General features: G+C 41.6%; 2 protein-coding genes across 2 annotated transcripts in view; one reads left to right on the top strand and one right to left on the bottom strand.

Annotated features, from left to right (window-relative positions):
• LOC111980732 (U3 small nucleolar RNA-associated protein 18 homolog) overlaps positions 1-7,215 on the bottom strand; it is a 22,717-nt gene extending 15,502 nt beyond the window's left edge. Inside the window, exons 1-7 of the mRNA XM_024011661.2 lie at positions 6,772-7,215; positions 6,223-6,359; positions 4,287-4,382; positions 4,129-4,199; positions 3,494-3,585; positions 3,147-3,272; positions 2,690-2,864 (exon numbers count right to left, since the gene is read on the bottom strand). Of these exons, the coding sequence (XP_023867429.1) occupies positions 2,690-2,864; positions 3,147-3,272; positions 3,494-3,585; positions 4,129-4,199; positions 4,287-4,382; positions 6,223-6,359; positions 6,772-6,978 (904 nt within the window). The 5' untranslated portion in view covers positions 6,979-7,215. The remainder of the gene's footprint in view (positions 1-2,689; positions 2,865-3,146; positions 3,273-3,493; positions 3,586-4,128; positions 4,200-4,286; positions 4,383-6,222; positions 6,360-6,771) is intronic.
• A 6,238-nt stretch (positions 7,216-13,453) lies between these two features.
• Positions 13,454-16,105, top strand: LOC111980449 (nucleoside diphosphate kinase A). Its single transcript, XM_024011183.2, has 5 exons — positions 13,454-13,566; positions 14,981-15,110; positions 15,214-15,315; positions 15,502-15,614; positions 15,854-16,105. Exons 2-5 carry the CDS (start codon positions 14,985-14,987, stop codon positions 15,969-15,971), a joined length of 459 nt encoding a protein of 152 aa, XP_023866951.1. The 5' UTR covers positions 13,454-13,566; positions 14,981-14,984; the 3' UTR covers positions 15,972-16,105.
• Positions 16,106-17,382: the final 1,277 nt, after the last annotated feature.

Raw genomic sequence — 17,382 nt, 5'->3', positions numbered from 1 at the left:
AAGGCCGATTCACGCAGTTCCTCTGAACAGTTGATGTTGAGATGTCTGTTACTTGAACTCTGTGAAGCATTTATTTGGCTGCAATTTCTGAGGCTGGTAACTCTAATGAACTTATCCTCTGCAGCAGAGGTAACTCTGGGTCTTCCTTTCCTTTGCGGTCCTCATGAGAGCCAGTTTCATCACAGCGCTTGATGGTTTTTGCGAGCACTTGAAGAAACTTTCAAAGTTCTTGAAATTTTCCAGATTGACTGACCTTCATGTCTTAAAATAATGACTGTCATCTCTTTGATTATTCTAGCTGTTCTTGCCATAATATGGACTTGGTCTTTCACCAATAGGGCTATCTTCTTGTATACAACCCCTACCGTGTCACAAACAACTGACTGGCTCAAACGCATTAAGAAAGAAATTCCACAAATTAACTAGGCACACCTTGTAATTGAAATGCATTTCTGTGACTACCTCACGAAGCTGGTGAGAGAATGCCAAGAGTATGCAAAGCTGTCATCAGGCAAAGGGTGGGGTATTCGAATGATCTCAAAATAATATATATATCCGGCGCCATTAAATGCCATTCAAAGATAACTTATAACTATTAAAGTAATTGTCTAAAATGTGCTAAATACTCTGCAGTTGTGCATTTGGTTTGCTAACTTACAATAGATACAGTGGGGCAAAAAAAGTATTTAGTCAGCCACCAATGTGCAAGTTCTCCACTTTAAAAAGATAGAGAGGCCTGTAATTTTCATCATAGGTACACTTCAACCTATGACAACAAAATGAGAAAAAATCCTAAAAATCACATTGGTAATTTTTAATGAATTTATTCAGATAATATGGCTGGAAAAATAAGATATTGTCACCTAACAAACACAGCAAGATTTCTGGCTCTCACGAGACCTTAACTTCTCTTAAGACTCCTCTGTCCTCCACTCGTGTAACCTGTTATTAATGGCACCTGTTTGAACTTTATTCAGTTTAAAAGACAGCCGGTCCACAACCTCAAACAGTCACACGTCCAAACCCCACTTATGGCCAAGACCAAAGAGCTGTCAAAAGACACCAGAAACAGAAAATGTGTGACCTGCACCAGGCTGGGAAGACTGAATCTGCACTAGGTAAGCAGCTTGGTTGAAGAAATCAACTTAGGAGCAATGATTAGGAAAGTGTAAGACATACAGACCCACTATATAATCTCCTCCGATCTGGGGCTCCACGCCAAGATCTCACCCCGTGCGGTCAAAGATGATCACAAGAACGGTGAGCAAAAATCCAGAACACACGGGGGACCTATGAATGACACTGCAAGAGCTGCGAACCAAAGTAACAAAGCCTACCATCAGTAAACACACTACGCTGCCAGGACACACAAAATCCTGCAGTGACAGACGTGTCCCCCCTGCTTAAGTCAGGGCCCGTCTGAAGTTTGCTGAGCGCATTGGGAAGATCCAGAAGAAGAACTGGGAGAATGTTCATATGGTCAATGAAACAAAATAGAAACTTTTGTTGAAAAACTCAACTCGTTGGTTTGGAGGACAAAGAATCCTGGAGTGACATCCAAGAACAACCAATAACCCCTACTGTGATAAGCAAATGGGTGGAAAACACATCAATGCTTTGTGTAGCTGTTTCTGCAAAGGACCAGACACGTCCGTGTAAAGGAAGAAGAATTGGGCCATGTATCGTGAATTTTGAGTGAAAACCTCCTTCCCCATCAGCAAGGGCATTAAGAAACGGCTGGTTCTTATCAGCAGTGACATATCCCAAACACACCGCCCGGCAACGAAGAGTGGCTTCTAAGGCATTTCAAGTTCCTGGATGGCCTACCAATCTCCAGATCTCCAAACCCATAGAAAATATTTGGAGGTAGTTGAAAGTCCGTGTTGCCCAGCAACAGCCCCAAAACATCACTGCTCTAGAGGAGATCTGCATGGAGGAATGGGCCAAAATACCAGCAACAGTGTGTGAAAACCTTGTGAAGACTTACAGAAAACGTTTGACCTCTGTCATTGCCAACAAAGGGTATATTACAAAGTATTGAGATAAACTTTTGTTATTGACCAAATACTTATTTTCCACCATAATTTGCAAATAAATTCATTAAAAATCCTACAATGTGATTTTCTTTTCTCCTGTTGTCTGTCATAGTTGAAGTGTACCTATGATGAAAATGACAGGCCTCTCTCATCTTTTTAAGTGGGAGAACTTGCACAATGGTGGCTGACTAAATACTTTTTTGCCCCACTGTATATAGCTTCTTGCAGAAAACAAGCTTCTCTTAGTAACAGCAGAGAATCCCTTCCTGGATCAAGCCTTGCCGTCTAATATTTGTTTTGTGTGTGCAGCGAACCGTGAGTAGTATTTCTTGTTATTTGTATAACTGAGTTGGGATGTCTGTCCTGCAAATCATTTGGATCAGAGACTGTATAAAATGTTCGCACTGAGATTTTACATGTACTTGTTAGCATTGCTAACCTTCGGGTTTACAAAGGCTCAGCGTGGTTTGTGTTCAGTACCAGTATTACCGGATATCCTGGGATGGCACAAGGTCGGTATGAAGGTTTGACAATCTCGACACCGCCCAAGCCTAGTAATAAAAGGCTATGTCACTACCTAACAGCCAACTGGTTAGATTACTACCGAACAGCCTTGGGGTTCTAGTGACTCCCCATGGCTTCCTCCTCCTCACCTCTGACAGCGTGGACAGGGATGACCTTGCCCTCCATCATGTCGTAGATGTAGAACAGCTTGTTCCTGAAACTGGTGGCCACCACCTGCTCCCCGTCCACGCTGAACTGGGCCTTGTGCACCGGGAACTTCTCCAGGTAAATACTCTGAATCTTAGGGTTGGTCTTCCCATCAACCTGGAGAGGAAGGAGGGACATTTAGAGTGAGGTGGATGGTAATTAATATTAGTACAAACTTGTCTGTTAGTGTCACAGATTTACTAAATAACCATCAAGTAATCATCCGTAAGGATGTTTGGTGGTCCATCGAGTTTTTTTTTGTGTGTGCTTAGTTTGTATGGTCAAAAAAAGGTCTGGAGGATATTATTAAGGATATATGACGTTCCCTATACCATGTCTCATGATGACTGCCACAAGAATGACTGAGAGAAGACTGTAGCTGATGAGTAAAATGAATACCTGGAACAGAGAGATGTACTGGTCGATCCCTGCTGTCATGACAACCTGGGCAGAGGGGTGGAACTGCACCGTGGTCAGCCTGTCCACAGACGGCCGGTCGTTGTTGGCGTGTAGGCACTTCTTCATCTGCAAGAGAGTTAAATACATCCATAATAAATGTACTAGCATCACATGTAAACAAAACCACATGATCTAATACTGGACAACGTAATGGTTTTGTAACTCCCAAACCTCTAAAAGTACTCTGGTTTAGAGTCCCCCTTTGCAGTCAGAGAGAGACCTGGATGTTTTACTCTAACTTAACCTCAAATGTAGTAGTGGTGAGATGATGGGAGAACAGAACTCACCCGTATGATTCCTTTGGGGAGGCTGTCGGATGAGCCCACAAAGTTGCCCGTCTTCCTCATCAGGTCGTCTCCATCTTCATCATCAGAGTCATCTTTAGTTTTTGGAAAATAGACATCTTTTATTGAAAAGACACAAATGTATACTATATAGCAGGGCTCAAACTAGATTCAGCCGCATGCCGATTTTTCTTCCTGAGCCGATGGTCAGAACATAATTACAAATCATTTGTGAACTGCAAATTGTCCGCAAGAAGCCCAAACATATATACAATTGTATTAAAAGAATCATCTCAAACCGTCTATATCATGAAAAGAGCAGGTGTTCATAATGTTTTGTAGACTCAGTGTGTATCTCTCTATTATGCGTGGGAACACTTTGGAACGGATATTCAAAATTAAAATCAAAATAATTTGTTGGGTGTTTTTACAGTCTTTTATGTCCAAAAATGTAATGTACTTCAGAAAACTTGGAGGGCCAAATAAAAATGACCAAAATTCAGCCCGCGGTCAGTTGGGGAACCCTGCTGTACACACTATATCACCATTATATAGTAGGTAATCATAAGTGAGGGGCATCTCTCATAACATATTACATGGATCATGAAGATGTTTATAACCAAAATGTGGGAGTTTACCTTTTTTCTTATTCTTTTTCTTGACTTTTGTCTCTGCCCAGGACGGCATTCCACCCATTGCTTTTTGGAACCTGGCAAAAATGAGTTGGAAGTGTGAGTTTGAACCACCAGATCCCAGTGTTATTTACTCCATGTCTGTGTTACTAATATCCACGTACTGTTCTTTCATCCTCTGCTGTAACTTCTGTTTGGACATCTTGGCCTCTGCGTCACTCTTGGTCAGGTCTCTACGGAACCGTTGTGTCATGTCCACTCTAGCAAACAGGAGGGAAATATCATGAATGAATTAAAAAACAGTGACGTAACTACTAAGGATGTAACGGTTCACCGAAACGCATCGGTCCCTGGTTCCAATGTTTAAGATACAAATCGATCTAAATGTACCATGCATCGGTCAGAAAATCGACTCAAACGTTATGAATCGTCAGTTCACTAAAAAGGTTTTGCTCATGTTACTTTCTTTCTACCTTCCGAAAATAACTCTGATCTGTTGTGAAAACTGATGCTTCCTCTCCTTCATTGTCAAACTAAGCATGTAACTGCGTTGACAGTCATTGATTTTGGACACTGTGTTAACAAACCTCCAAACGCATTTCAATGCCATACAACACTCCTTCCGTGGCCTCCAACTGCTCTTAAATTCTAGTAAAACTAGACTCACATCTCCCTCTCTAACTTTAAGCATCAGCTGTCAGAGCAGCTTACCGATCACTGCACCTGTACACAGCCCATCTGTAAATAGCCCACCCAACTACCTCATCCCCATATTGTTATTTATTTTTGCTCTTTTGTACCCCAGTATCTCTACTTGCACATCATCATCTGCACATCTATCACTCCAGTGTTAATGCTAAATTGTAACAATTTTGCCACTATGGCCTAGTTATTGCCTACCTCCCTAATCTTACTACATTTGCACACACTGTAAACTGATTTCTATATTGTGTTATTGACTGTATGTTTGTTTATGTGTAACTCTGTGTTGTTGTTTTTGTCGCACTGCTTTGCTTTATCTTGGCCAGGTCGCCAAATGAGAACTTGTTCTCAACTGGCCTACCTGGTTAAATAAAGGTGAAATATATATATATATTTTTAAATGGATCTACAAGTCATTTTGCATGATGAACAACCCCAGGGAATATCAGTAGCCTAGTCAAACTGAGCGCTGCTTCGCACGCTGACCAATAACGCCTCGACCACACGGATTGCGTCATTGCATTTTGGTACACCAAAAGGTGAATGTTGAACTTTGGTTGCACACATCCAGATGATGCTGCTTACCGTTTAGCACAATGACTCTGTAGGTGTGACCGAGGCTTAACAAAAGTTCCACATTCACCTTCTGCTACCCTTTCTGTCAAGATGTCTACGCAAAAAGCCGCCCCCAATCTAATAGTGGGGTGGTAGATGCCCACTATTCTCCCTTATGGCTCAGCTCAGGTGACTACATACACCATAGACATTTACACACATCAGCTCGAACAGATCCAGCTCAGAAAGGCCCAGCCCATGAGCTCCATCAGCAGCAGATTTGAATTTAGAATGGAAAATTAACGTGTTTATGTAGCAAATGTAGCATCGAATATTATCACATCAAACCAAATCGTATCGATTCGTTCCTCTCATCAAACCAAATCGTTGCAAACTAAAACGTATCATTCCTGTCAGTGCTTGACTTGGGTAGGAGCTCACCGGAGCTGAGTACCGGCACCTCAAATGTTCTACTGCTTGAGCTCCTCTTCATCTTATAGAATATTAGCTCAAAAGTATTGTGGGAGCTCCTGCACCTAAATATAAACAGTACCGGCACCCAAAATGAGTACCGGAAGCTATTTCCGTCCAGGTCAAGCACTGGTTTCTATATCATACTGGAGCCCATGTATCTAGATACGTATAGATTCGTCTTCAAAAGGGAAAGATGCATATCACCAGTAACTGCCCATACAAGCAATGTTTGATTCACATATCCATGTAATTGACATTAGGGTTACATGACTACAACTAATGTAGTTACATGAAGTGTGAAGCATTGTACATGATGACATCAATGCTGAAAAGACACAATAAGACACTTCTGCAGTCCCAGGTACTAACTCTTCCTCCAGATCATCATCCTCATCCTCCCATACTGCTGTCCTGGTTGGCTGAACCTTCAGCCGTGCTTCATTCTCTACATCGGAATCGCTGGAATCGTCATCATCCAGAAGTGTGGCACCTCCATCCTCTCTGTCCTGTTGACAAGAAATTGATTTGATAAAAACTGACTGCAATGAAACTAAAAGTAAATTATATGGATATATGACACTGGAGATGATTAGTCTATTACCTGGTTGTAACTAACTATCAAGCAATATTGGATTTATATCTATGCCATGCTGACAATGTGGCAACATAATCCACTGAGCATCTGGCAGGCAGCATCATCATTCTGTATGGAATCAGAGGTGTATTCATTACTCCGATTTTTCGGATTGGAATGGCAACCGGTAAAAGTAACTACAACTTCCGTTTAAGAACCCAACAGATTTTACGTCACGTTGAAGAGCGTTTGGAGTTGTTGAAAAACGTTTTGTAACAGACGAAACGTTTTGCTACAGAATCGGCGTAATGAATACACCCCATATGTAACTAATTAATTCCTACCTCCACGAGCCTTTCCACAAGATCATCTTCAGCACCAAAAACAAGATCTTCAAGAAGTTTTACAGATGCATCTTCTTCGCCCAAAACAGTCACTGCCTTGGCGTTTTTGCGTCTTTTTAGCACTTCTTTCTCGTAGTCAGGCTCTGGTTCAGAGACTCTCTTCGTCGTCTTTGTCCCCTTTCTAGAGTGTTTACCGACTTTGTCCATGTTTATCGTTTAAACCTTAGCATATGAAACGAATTATACGTTGTTTCAGGATACGCTAGAATTTAACAAGATTCAGTAGACTCATAAATGTGTTCGCTAGTCTTTTACAATAACATGCCTCATGCACCCAATGTTTTCCACATGGGTAGCTGCAACGCTGTGCTAGTTGTGAGAAAAGGGAACGTGCGGCTGCACTATTTCACAAAGTTGCAAAGTATGTGCACAGAGAAGAACTCATGGCCCACGCAACGCTCCAACAGTGTACATGTTCTATTAGTCAGCGGTTGAGCGCAGGATGCGCGCAAAATTCGCTATTACGCTATTACGTGTTTCCGTTTTCTTGACCCCTGAACTCGGAATAAATTGTTTATTTTTCTCTCTTTACACACAAACGTTCTGGCAAAGAAACTTGCGCCCTGTTGTGCATGGATTGTAAAATGATCTTCAGATTTTGCATTTGTCATTGATGAAAAGTTTTGGGGAAATCTATTTTGAATTTAATGCTCCTTACTATTTCATAAATCTTTATTTATTGATGTCTTCTTTGAGAGTGTACATATCAGTGTAATCATTGGGTATGTGTGAAAGTATGTGAAAAACAGGCAAGAGACATATACAAATGATACAAAATAAAGATATAAGACTATGCATAGAAAATGCATAACAGTCATACATAATGGAAAAATATAATCTTAATATACAATATTGGGAATGGGAACGTTCCTATATTTTCACATACACAAATCTGTATTCTCTTACATTTCCCTCCTGGTACCCCTCCATCTATAGGCCATAGTTAAGATAATTATTATGTAAAAATACTGCAGGTTTAGAGAGGTGATCATAAATCAAACTATCAAAGGGGTGCAAGAGAGACAGAGGGATTATATACATTGACGGAAGGAGCAAGGGAACGCAGAAGCTCTAAATAGCAACTGTCAATGACCCATTTTCAAGCCCACTCTTGGCCTCCAACCAGCAGATACCTCTCAGGCTGACCCTAGCCCCTATTAATGGACCCTTCTTCATTACAAAGACTGTATGATCAGCAGGATTATAATAGCTCCACTTTGACCTTGGCAACCTCTCCCGAGAAGCTGTATAGAATATGATGGGCCTCAAACCATACCCCTTCCCCCACTGGAAATATATGCATCTAAATGTGTTGAAAAAGCCACTCATTGTATTAATATTGTGTTTCAATATAATTTAAACACATTTTCAACAAGGTCAATACAAACAAAACTAGTTTGAAATACCTTCTCAGTTTGCAAGTATATTACAAATATTGAAATCATATTCTTAACACAGTAAATGGAACATACAAATCTGGTGTGAAATGTTCAGTTGGGCCAACCCCTTATCACTTCAGTGTTTGCAGATAGGAAGGAATCAAAAAAGAATAAGCAATATGGTAGAACCAATGCGATGGCAGGTAGCCTAGTTGTTAAAAGTGTTGGGTCAATAACCAAAAGGGTACTGGTTTGAATCTTCAAGCTGACTAAATGAAAAATCTGTTGATGTGCCCTTGAGCAAGGCACTTAACCCTAGTTGCTCTGGATAAGTGTCTACTCAAATATCCATGTCAAGAGAGTCTATTAAATTTGACTGCAGACACAATACTGTTTATTTGATGTTGATGGCTAACCCTTTCCTAATTCTTCCTGCAAAAAGCACAGCCCTTGAATGGTTTCGAGATGGCTCTGGAAATGGCCCGGAACACCCTGACCAACAGGGGACAATTACGGGACTCCTGTGCAGGTGCTGGTGGCAGGTCGTCCTCAAGTTGGGGAATGAATGGGACAACATGATCATCATCTGTGATAAGAGAACATTGCAGGATTAGAATTGAACATGGCAAATGTACTTTCATTCTCTCCAACCACAGTCTAAACCAACCAGACAAACGGTAATACATCAAAATGACAGCATCAATGATTTTGACCTTGGGAAATGTAAGAGTTGCTACAATGTTTGCCTGACAGTTCGTCAAACTCAGTGGCCTTGATCAGAGAAAACATTATGGGACCAGAGATGAATAAAACTCAGCATTAAACTCAGTAAAGCTGCATTCACTCTGACCACTGGCCACATCTTGGCAATGCTTTAAAAGAAAAGGATCATCATTGTGTGTCGCTTACCCAGCGCAACTCGAGAGGTGCTGAAACGCTGTGAAGGCAGCTCCTTTTGAGTGAGGTCGCTCTCTGGTTCCACTCTGCTCTTGAACACCTGTTGCCGAGTAAATTCATCCTTCCATTAGACGCCCCACAATGTCTCACTCTGACCCCATTAGCTTTGGATTCTATTCCAGCCGTAATGAAGGGCAAAACCCCCAAACATGGATCTCCAAACTGACCGTTGGCAACGTTGGGCTCTTCTTCTTCACTCTGGCAGAGGGGACGTGACGAGTCTCTGTATCGGCAACAGCTGTAGAAGTGCACCTCACAGGCATTGCAGTGTCAGGGCGGTTGGAATGGAGCTCAGACATGTCCACAACAACAAAGTCACTGGAGGCCTGGCTAGTGCCGGACCTGTGGGTACTTGTGGCCTGAGAGAGACATCTCTCTGACCTGTGCACAATATCTGGGGGCAGAAGAGATAAAATAATTAAGCTCAGGATTATGTTGTGTATGTTTTACAATAATACACAATCTTGAAAATCCAATGAACACAATTGCAATACAATTATTAAGCTCAAAATGAGTGAATCCTACATAACAGGAGTTCATCAATTTAGTGCATACTACAAAATAAAATAAATGAAAAGTGTTCATTTTACTTACCATGCACAGAGGTCGCGGCAGACACGTCATCGGTCAGCGGGTCCATCGCCTGATTACTCACCACCATACAAACCTGAGTGTCACGCCCTGACCGTAGATTGCTTTGTATGTTTCTATTTTTAGTTTGGTCTGTGATGTTGGTGGGTATTCTATGTTGTAGGTCTAGGTTTTCTATTTCTATGTGTTTGGCCTGGTATGGTTCTCAATCAGAGGCAGCTGTCTATCGTTGTCTCTGATTGAGAGCCATACTTAGGTAGCCTGTTTTCCCACTTTTGTTTGTGGGTGGTTATTTTCTGTTTAGTGTATTTCGTCACCTTACAGGACTGTTCGGTTTTTGTTCAGTTGTTTTATTAAAATAATGAACACTTACCACGCTGCACCTTGGTCCTCTTCTCCTTCTCCAGACGATTATCGTTACACTGAGAGGTTTTAGATGAGACATCCTGGTAGCCGTCACGGACCGACATCACATGAAGATGATCCTCTTCACCCACATCAGGCTTATCATCTTCTAGTCTGTTCAGAATGGAGTCCAATATCAAAGTGTCATTTCCACTCTGAAATTTCTGACTTGATTTTCCCTTACAAAAAAACTATCAACCCCTACAAAACTGTCTTAATTATAATCCAGATAATAATTCACATTTCCTGTTGCTGCAGGATTATTTTCCTGCTGTAGCAAACTTAAGATCCTACATCTGTATTCAGTGTAAATAAAACATTTTAGAGAAGTCATTATTTATACACAGTGAAGAAAATAACTGTTTCAACCATTATGGGGAGAAATAAGCTTCTGGGGGGTACATACGAAAGTAGGGAGGGGAAGGGAGTTGGTTTCCGTCTGCTGACACCAGTTCTATGTCTAGTGATCTCGCTTGGCCAATGAATTGGCCCAAGACTGAATCTGACACTGCGGCATGTGGGGGCTGCTTTCAGGGCAGCTTTCCGATCTGCTACATTGATTACGACTGAAGAACAGGAGGAGGAAGTTGATGAAGATGATGATGATGAGTATTCCCAGGGCAAATCCATGCTGAGATCAAGGGCAGGGACCACCACTGTTGAAGAGGCCTCCTTCACACATGACACAATGTTCTTGCACTTAGCATAAGCCTCAACTACAGTGAACTGTAATGTAAAAGAACAGCCGGGAAAGGTTGTCCTAAAATCTAACAAGATCTAACATTCACTTAAGTCTGTCTACATTGTGCTGTTAGGCCCATGTCTTTATTACCTAATCTGAATGCCACAACTGAATTGATTAAATAAAGTTATTCTATTCTATTCAACTTCCTCCCATCTTGTTTTTGAGACATAAAGCCTGCTCACCTGGTTCCCATTGTCTAGACTCAAAGTGCTGATTCGCCAGCTCCTGGTACATTTACTGTAGTATTTGAATAGAATATCTAGGCCAGGGATTGACAACTTTTATAGGGGTGGGGGCCACAAAAAATCTGAAATCATCATGAGGGGCTGCAGTGGCTCGCGGGTCTGCATACCCACATCCATACCCACACATGCAGTCAGAGTTGGCCCTTGCGTTTTGGGGGCCCTAAGTAAAATTTTGTTTGGGCCTGCCCCCCCACTTTGCGAGTAAATGATTTTAGCGGAACCCCTCTTGACAGTGGAGAGAAGTTTTCGAGTTCCTTCCTGCAATTCTACACATTTTGCCATGGGGAGTAGAGAAAATGTTGCCGTTTTAAAGCAAGTTTGCTGCAATACTACGCATTTTGCCATGGGGCAGAGAGAACATCTTTTAATTTTCTAACTACTTTCATTCAATTCTACTAATTTTGCCATCGGACAGAGAGAAAAATATGATATCTGAGTGAGCGTGATTAACAAAATCAATGACCCCCACGCCCAGTCGGTAATTCGACCTTGACTACTACAAGTTTCGATAGCTTGCCGTTAGACTAACTTACCCCACCAAAAATGTTTTAATTTACATTTTAAATGAAATGGGCTAATTGAGTGACTATCAGTGACTGACACAGAAAGAGAAAAACTGCTGATGCAAAACCACATTTTTTAATTGCACCTTGTGTATTCTACTATTCGAACTCTCAACAATAAGTTGAGACCCCAACTAAGTTCCTATTTTTATTATTTATTATTGATCCATGGGCTTACAAAAGGGGATCTGCAGCCGCTAGTTGCCCATCCCTGATCTAGATTATGTCCCAAATGGCACCCTACTCCTTAAATAGTGCCCTGCTTTTGACCAGGGCCCATAGGATTCTGGTCAAAAGTAGGGCACTGTATATGGAAAATGGCACCATTTGGTATGTACGTACCCAGAGCGTATTTTACCGTGTTCCTGATGTTAGAAATTCCAGAGCTAACACTAACTCACCCTTTCATGGATATTGTCAGTCAAGATAATCCATTGCCTGCAAAAGGGGTAAATAGATGAGTACTGTTAATTATTAAAACTATCTAACCCTTGACCTCTACAGGACTAGCCTATATACATGTACACCACAAACACACCCTCTGATTTGTTCTTTGGTCAGTTGCAGAACATACAGCATAGAGAACAGGAGGTAAGTATGGGGAAGACAAAGAGCAACCTACTTCTCAATCATCTCCTCCCCTAAGAATTTGAGTTCTGAGGAGGAGCTTCTACGTGCCAAGGACAGGTTGTCCTCCATCTCTCTCTCTCTGCTTCAGTCTCCTGTGACTGAGATTTTACATATCACCTTTCCCAAACTCATTTATTAGCCTACATTATTTATCAAAAGGTTGTATAACCTTTGACCTCTGACCCCAGAATGTCATCAGAAAGTCCTATGCACAGTGTCACCTTGGCGATCACCTTTACCCAATTACTCACTATTTCTGACTTTGGCAGATGGCAAGACTTATCTTTAATATAATAAAATACATCTCTATAAAAAAAACAATGCCTACCTCAACTTATTTCTTCTCCATATTCTCTCCAGTTGTATCACAAATGAATGCTTTAAAAAAGGATGGCACAATTAAATAAAGGTTAAATAAAGACATTGCAATAAAATGCGGGACAATACATTTTCGACCACCAACTAAACCAACCTGATGACTGAACGAATGGTCAAATGTTATCTGATCTCAAATGTTATCTGATCTATTTCAAACATGATCACGTATGACGTAATAGATATACATCACGGACGTCATTGTGCGCTAACTGCAACAGTCAGCAGGTGGCGGCAAAATCAAGAATGAAAACAGCCCTTGTCGTGAGTTGTCACACAATAATTCCCGGGTTCTCAGGAATTATTGCTTAAATGACATCAACAGATACCAGACTAGACACTTTTCCAGACAAATCAATTCTGCCTCATAAAACATATGTTTCGGCCACCACAAGCAGACCTCATCCATAAAATATGTAAAGGAAAATAGTTTCATAGTGTGTTTGTAAAATGTGAGGCTCTGATATATTTACACCTACACCTGTTTCTTTGATCAAAAATAAAACATGTCCACCCATTTCAAAACCCACACACCCCTTGCAACAGATACCGTTTTGGTTAGTGTGCTGATATTAACCATTGTCTCGACTCGAATATTTGACAGCACATATGGATATCAGGCACACCATTAACTGTTGTGTTGCGCTAGAATGCACAGAAGAACATGGATGATTAAAAGACACGCAACATGTCAATCAATTTTTGACCTCATCCAAGCCCCACCCATTCACTCCGCAGCCTTTATAAACTAGCTCTCAACATCTTTTCGTCCTCACTGATTGTTACCCTTCACAGAACGGTTGTCTCACGGGTCTTCTGTCAGTCTCAACAACGCAACTTTAAAGGTATGCTTCTTGAATGGTGGGGCCACAACGCCCTTGATTTTGCGTTTAATCACAGCGTTGTGTTTTGCGTTTCTTTATCGGTTCTATTCCTTTCATGGTTTTAGGAAGTTGGTGGACGTCGCTTGTTTTCTGCCTTTCGCATTGACTAGCTAGCTAGCATGCCACGTAATGGCGTGGTTCTTCACCCGTTTCTACCCAACTAAGTTAGCCAGATAATTGACATGCATTGAGTGACAGTTAAGTCCCATCCTAATAGTAAACCAATGACTTGCTGTAGTTTGTAGCTAGTTAATTGAAAATGTAACGCGTTAGAAAACACCACCGGGGCTGTCCATTTCAGTTTCACCAAACGTGACTGATTTGCGGGGTGAAATTTGCTTATTCACATGGCTAATTAGCTTAGCCTTACAGGTTACCATAAGCCAATTATCTGTTACTATAAACTCATTTGTAGGTGAGAAGTACTTTACAATTAAGCCAGACTTTAATCTACTTGGAGTTTATTTCGTTAACGACAGTGGAAAGCCGGGCCATGTGGCATGGCATCTACCAAATATGGCCGCTTTCAACAATGGAATGTGCTCAAGTTCATGGCGCTGCTAGCGTCCTTAACTCTCTTTGAAAGTGAAATGAATGCCGGTTAAACACACAGATCTGTATTAAATCTGGACGTAGCCAATTAACTAGCCACTTCGTTGTTTACTGTCAAACGCTAGGCCTATTCAACAATCAGGCCATCGTGATGTAATAATATCGAGTAACTACAATTCGTATGGTTCCGCAGGGTGTGGTTGTGATCTTAGATGACTTTTTTAATACAGGTAAAGATTTATGAATTACAATCTTCTTAGTCATTGAAGTGACGTTTACAACGGACAGTTCAACACTGCGCTGTCACACTGCTGCAGCATATGTTAGCAGTTGAATGTAGTGAACCTTTTAATATATCTCAACCTAACAAAACTAAAGCATGAGGTCACTTTGCGCGACAGTAATTACGCTACAATGCCAGTAAAACAAACTCGTTTGCCCATGTATGAAACATGAGTTGCATGTTGGCAACGAAAGCAAATTGTTCATACCCATTCCATGCCTATGGGGTATTTGGTATGTGGGAATACTTTCCGGAGGATGGGTGATGAGAATAGATTTGTACTGTCCTTGGCCACAAGTTACAGTACCGGTACATCTGTTCACTCCATAGCATTCTAGGTGACATTGAAGCGCTGTACATTGATCAAAGGTTGAGGTGTTGTGCAATGGCCTGGCTTACTCCAGCTAATTCAGCAATTTCATTTTAAAAGCATGTTTGAATCTCCTAGACAAACTATGCCATTTGTCCATTGTTAATGTGTTTCACTGACGGCCCACTGCCATCTTTAGTTACTCAATATCGAATATCCTCTTGTTGCAGCACCATGTCCAACACCGAACGTACCTTCATTGCCATCAAGCCCGATGGTGTCCAGAGGGGGCTTGTGGGAGATATCATTAAGCGCTTTGAGCAGAGGGGCTTCAGGCTTGTGGCCATGAAGATGATCCAGGTATGTGAATATCTGTCTATTCAGCGGTGCTAATTGCTGTTTAAACCTATTAACTGCTAATATTGATTTTGAGACATTGAACAATTTTTTGGGGGGGTTGCAGGCATCTGAGGACCACGTCAAGCAGCACTACATTGACCTGAAGGACATGCCCTTCTATGGCGGCCTTTGCGCCTTTATGCACTCCGGTCCCGTTGTTGCCATGGTAACTATCCTTCCAACATGTGCACTACGCACATCGCCTTTGAAAATGCTTGCTCATTGCTTGATGCATAGTGGTTCACTGCTAAAGCCACCGAACCACAATACTTCCGATACTCTTTATCAGTGGTTGTGACATAATGAATTGTTCCGCTCTCAATGTGCCATTTTACCCCTCCTTTGCGTTCAGATCTGGGAAGGCCTGAACGTTGTGAAGAACGGTAGATTGATGCTGGGAGAGACCAACCCTGCTGACTCCAAGCCCGGCAGCATCCGCGGAGACTTCTGCATCACGCTTGGCAGGTATGTGTCCACTGATGCCTGTTTATACAGAATCTGATTTGGTAAGTGCTCAACCAACAAGAGGTGCAACCTGAGTAAGAATCATTGGACAGGAATCTGATGCAATCAAGCTTTAATGCATTTTGTACAATCGAACTGGCATGTATTAAGGAATGTAATATACCCTGCTGACTGTAGTTCCAATAAACCTCAAGCCCATGATGCGGAGTTGCTGATTTTTGTTTCATTTGCCGTTAAAGGAACATCATCCACGGCAGTGACTCCCTCGACAGTGCCAATAAGGAGATCGCCTTGTGGTTCAAGCCAGAGGAGATGGTCGAGTACAAGAGCTGCCAAAATGGATTCCTGTATGAGTAAATAAAATGAAACTGGAATAGTTTTCTCCTCACCCATCAAACCCATTCTGAATGCTGTAATCTGGAATTTGTTTATGTACATTTTGACTTCAGAGCACTTAAAAATAATGTCAATAAAAATCATGGAGTAGAGTACGTGAAGCTTCCTAGTGTACTTTGAAACTGTTCAGGGGCTTTAGTAGGGGACTGGGAAAGTTTGATAAAAGCATTAATTGGTTCTGTCCCCTGGGTAATTCTTTACAAGCGTTGTATACATGGCTTGTACAATATTTGCACATTATTAAAAAAAATTAATTGCTAGACAGCCATTTTCAACTCTTGCCAAAGCTTTTCAAGATTTAAGTAAAGAAATTCAGTGCATGTGGGCCTCTAGTGAAGGGGCTATAATATATTCATAACAAATGGCAAGGCATGCCATGGAAAATTATTTCAATAAATAACTATTTGCAAGATGTTATGTACATGCCATTTAAGGCATTTCCCTTCAGGGTGTCCTATAGCATTGCTGAGTATACTCCAGTGATTTGGGGGGCCATCTAAAAGTGAGCGGTGGCAGCAGTGGGTAGACTTAATTGTGTCAACCCAATTCACCGTGTAGAAAGTGTCCATCAGTGGGGCTTGCCTGATGGGATGTTTTGGTAGACATTAACTTGAGCCTGTTTGGTCAACAGTACAGAAATGGGAAGGTATTAACTGCGTTCTGGATGTTGACAATACACCAGTTGTCGAAGCTGTCCGTTTCCCTATGCTGCATTGGCTCAACTTTAACGTTCACTACAGCAGGGGTATTACACTCTTACCCTGAGGTTTGGAGCGTTCTGGTTTTGTGTTCTCCCTTAATTGCACCCACCTGGAGTTTTAGGTGTGAATCTGATTTGAGGGCACTCCAGCAACATTTAAATCCAGATTAAATGCATGATTCATTGTGAACCGCTACTTTACATCTTGAAAGAACAATATTTTGGGAGGCCCTTTTGTCTACTTCCAGTGTCGGATGAAGTGTATTTGTCCAGTGAAGTAAGTTGGCATTGGCTCAGGAAACTTTAGCGCATGCTAGACACCATAGACTTCCAGTCATAGCATGCTAGCAGATCCCATAGACTTCCGGTCATAGCATGCTAGCAGATCCCATAGACTTCCAGTCATAGCATGCTAGCAGATCCCATAGACTTCCAGTCATAGCATGCTAGCAGATCCCATAGACTTCCAGTCATAGCATGCTAGCAGATCCTATAGATTTCCAGTCAGTGAGGGCTCACGAAACCACCTGTAACTTCCTTCCTACGAGACACACACAAAAATGGTATCTAGGAGTTCATCTGACTCTGGGGAAGTAGATAAAGGACATCAATCCCAAAGTATCCATGCTATGACTGGTGTGGTTAACGAAACAATGGACACTAGCTTCTCAA

Source organism: Salvelinus sp. IW2-2015, linkage group LG20 (assembly GCF_002910315.2).
Source record: "Salvelinus sp. IW2-2015 linkage group LG20, ASM291031v2, whole genome shotgun sequence".
NCBI lineage: Eukaryota > Metazoa > Chordata > Actinopteri > Salmoniformes > Salmonidae > Salvelinus > Salvelinus sp. IW2-2015.
Note: the sequence above shows the minus strand (reverse complement) of the source record. Positions and strands in the feature narration are given on the sequence as shown.

Coding starts and splice junctions, on each gene's coding strand:
- LOC111980449 (XM_024011183.2), top strand. CDS start 14,985: ATGTCCAACACCGAACGTACCTTCATTGCCATCAAGCCCGATGGTGTC. Junction 15,111..15,213: donor TGGCCATGAAGATGATCCAG/GTATGTGAATAT, acceptor GGGGGGTTGCAG/GCATCTGAGGACCACGTCAA. Junction 15,615..15,853: donor TTCTGCATCACGCTTGGCAG/GTATGTGTCCAC, acceptor TTGCCGTTAAAG/GAACATCATCCACGGCAGTG.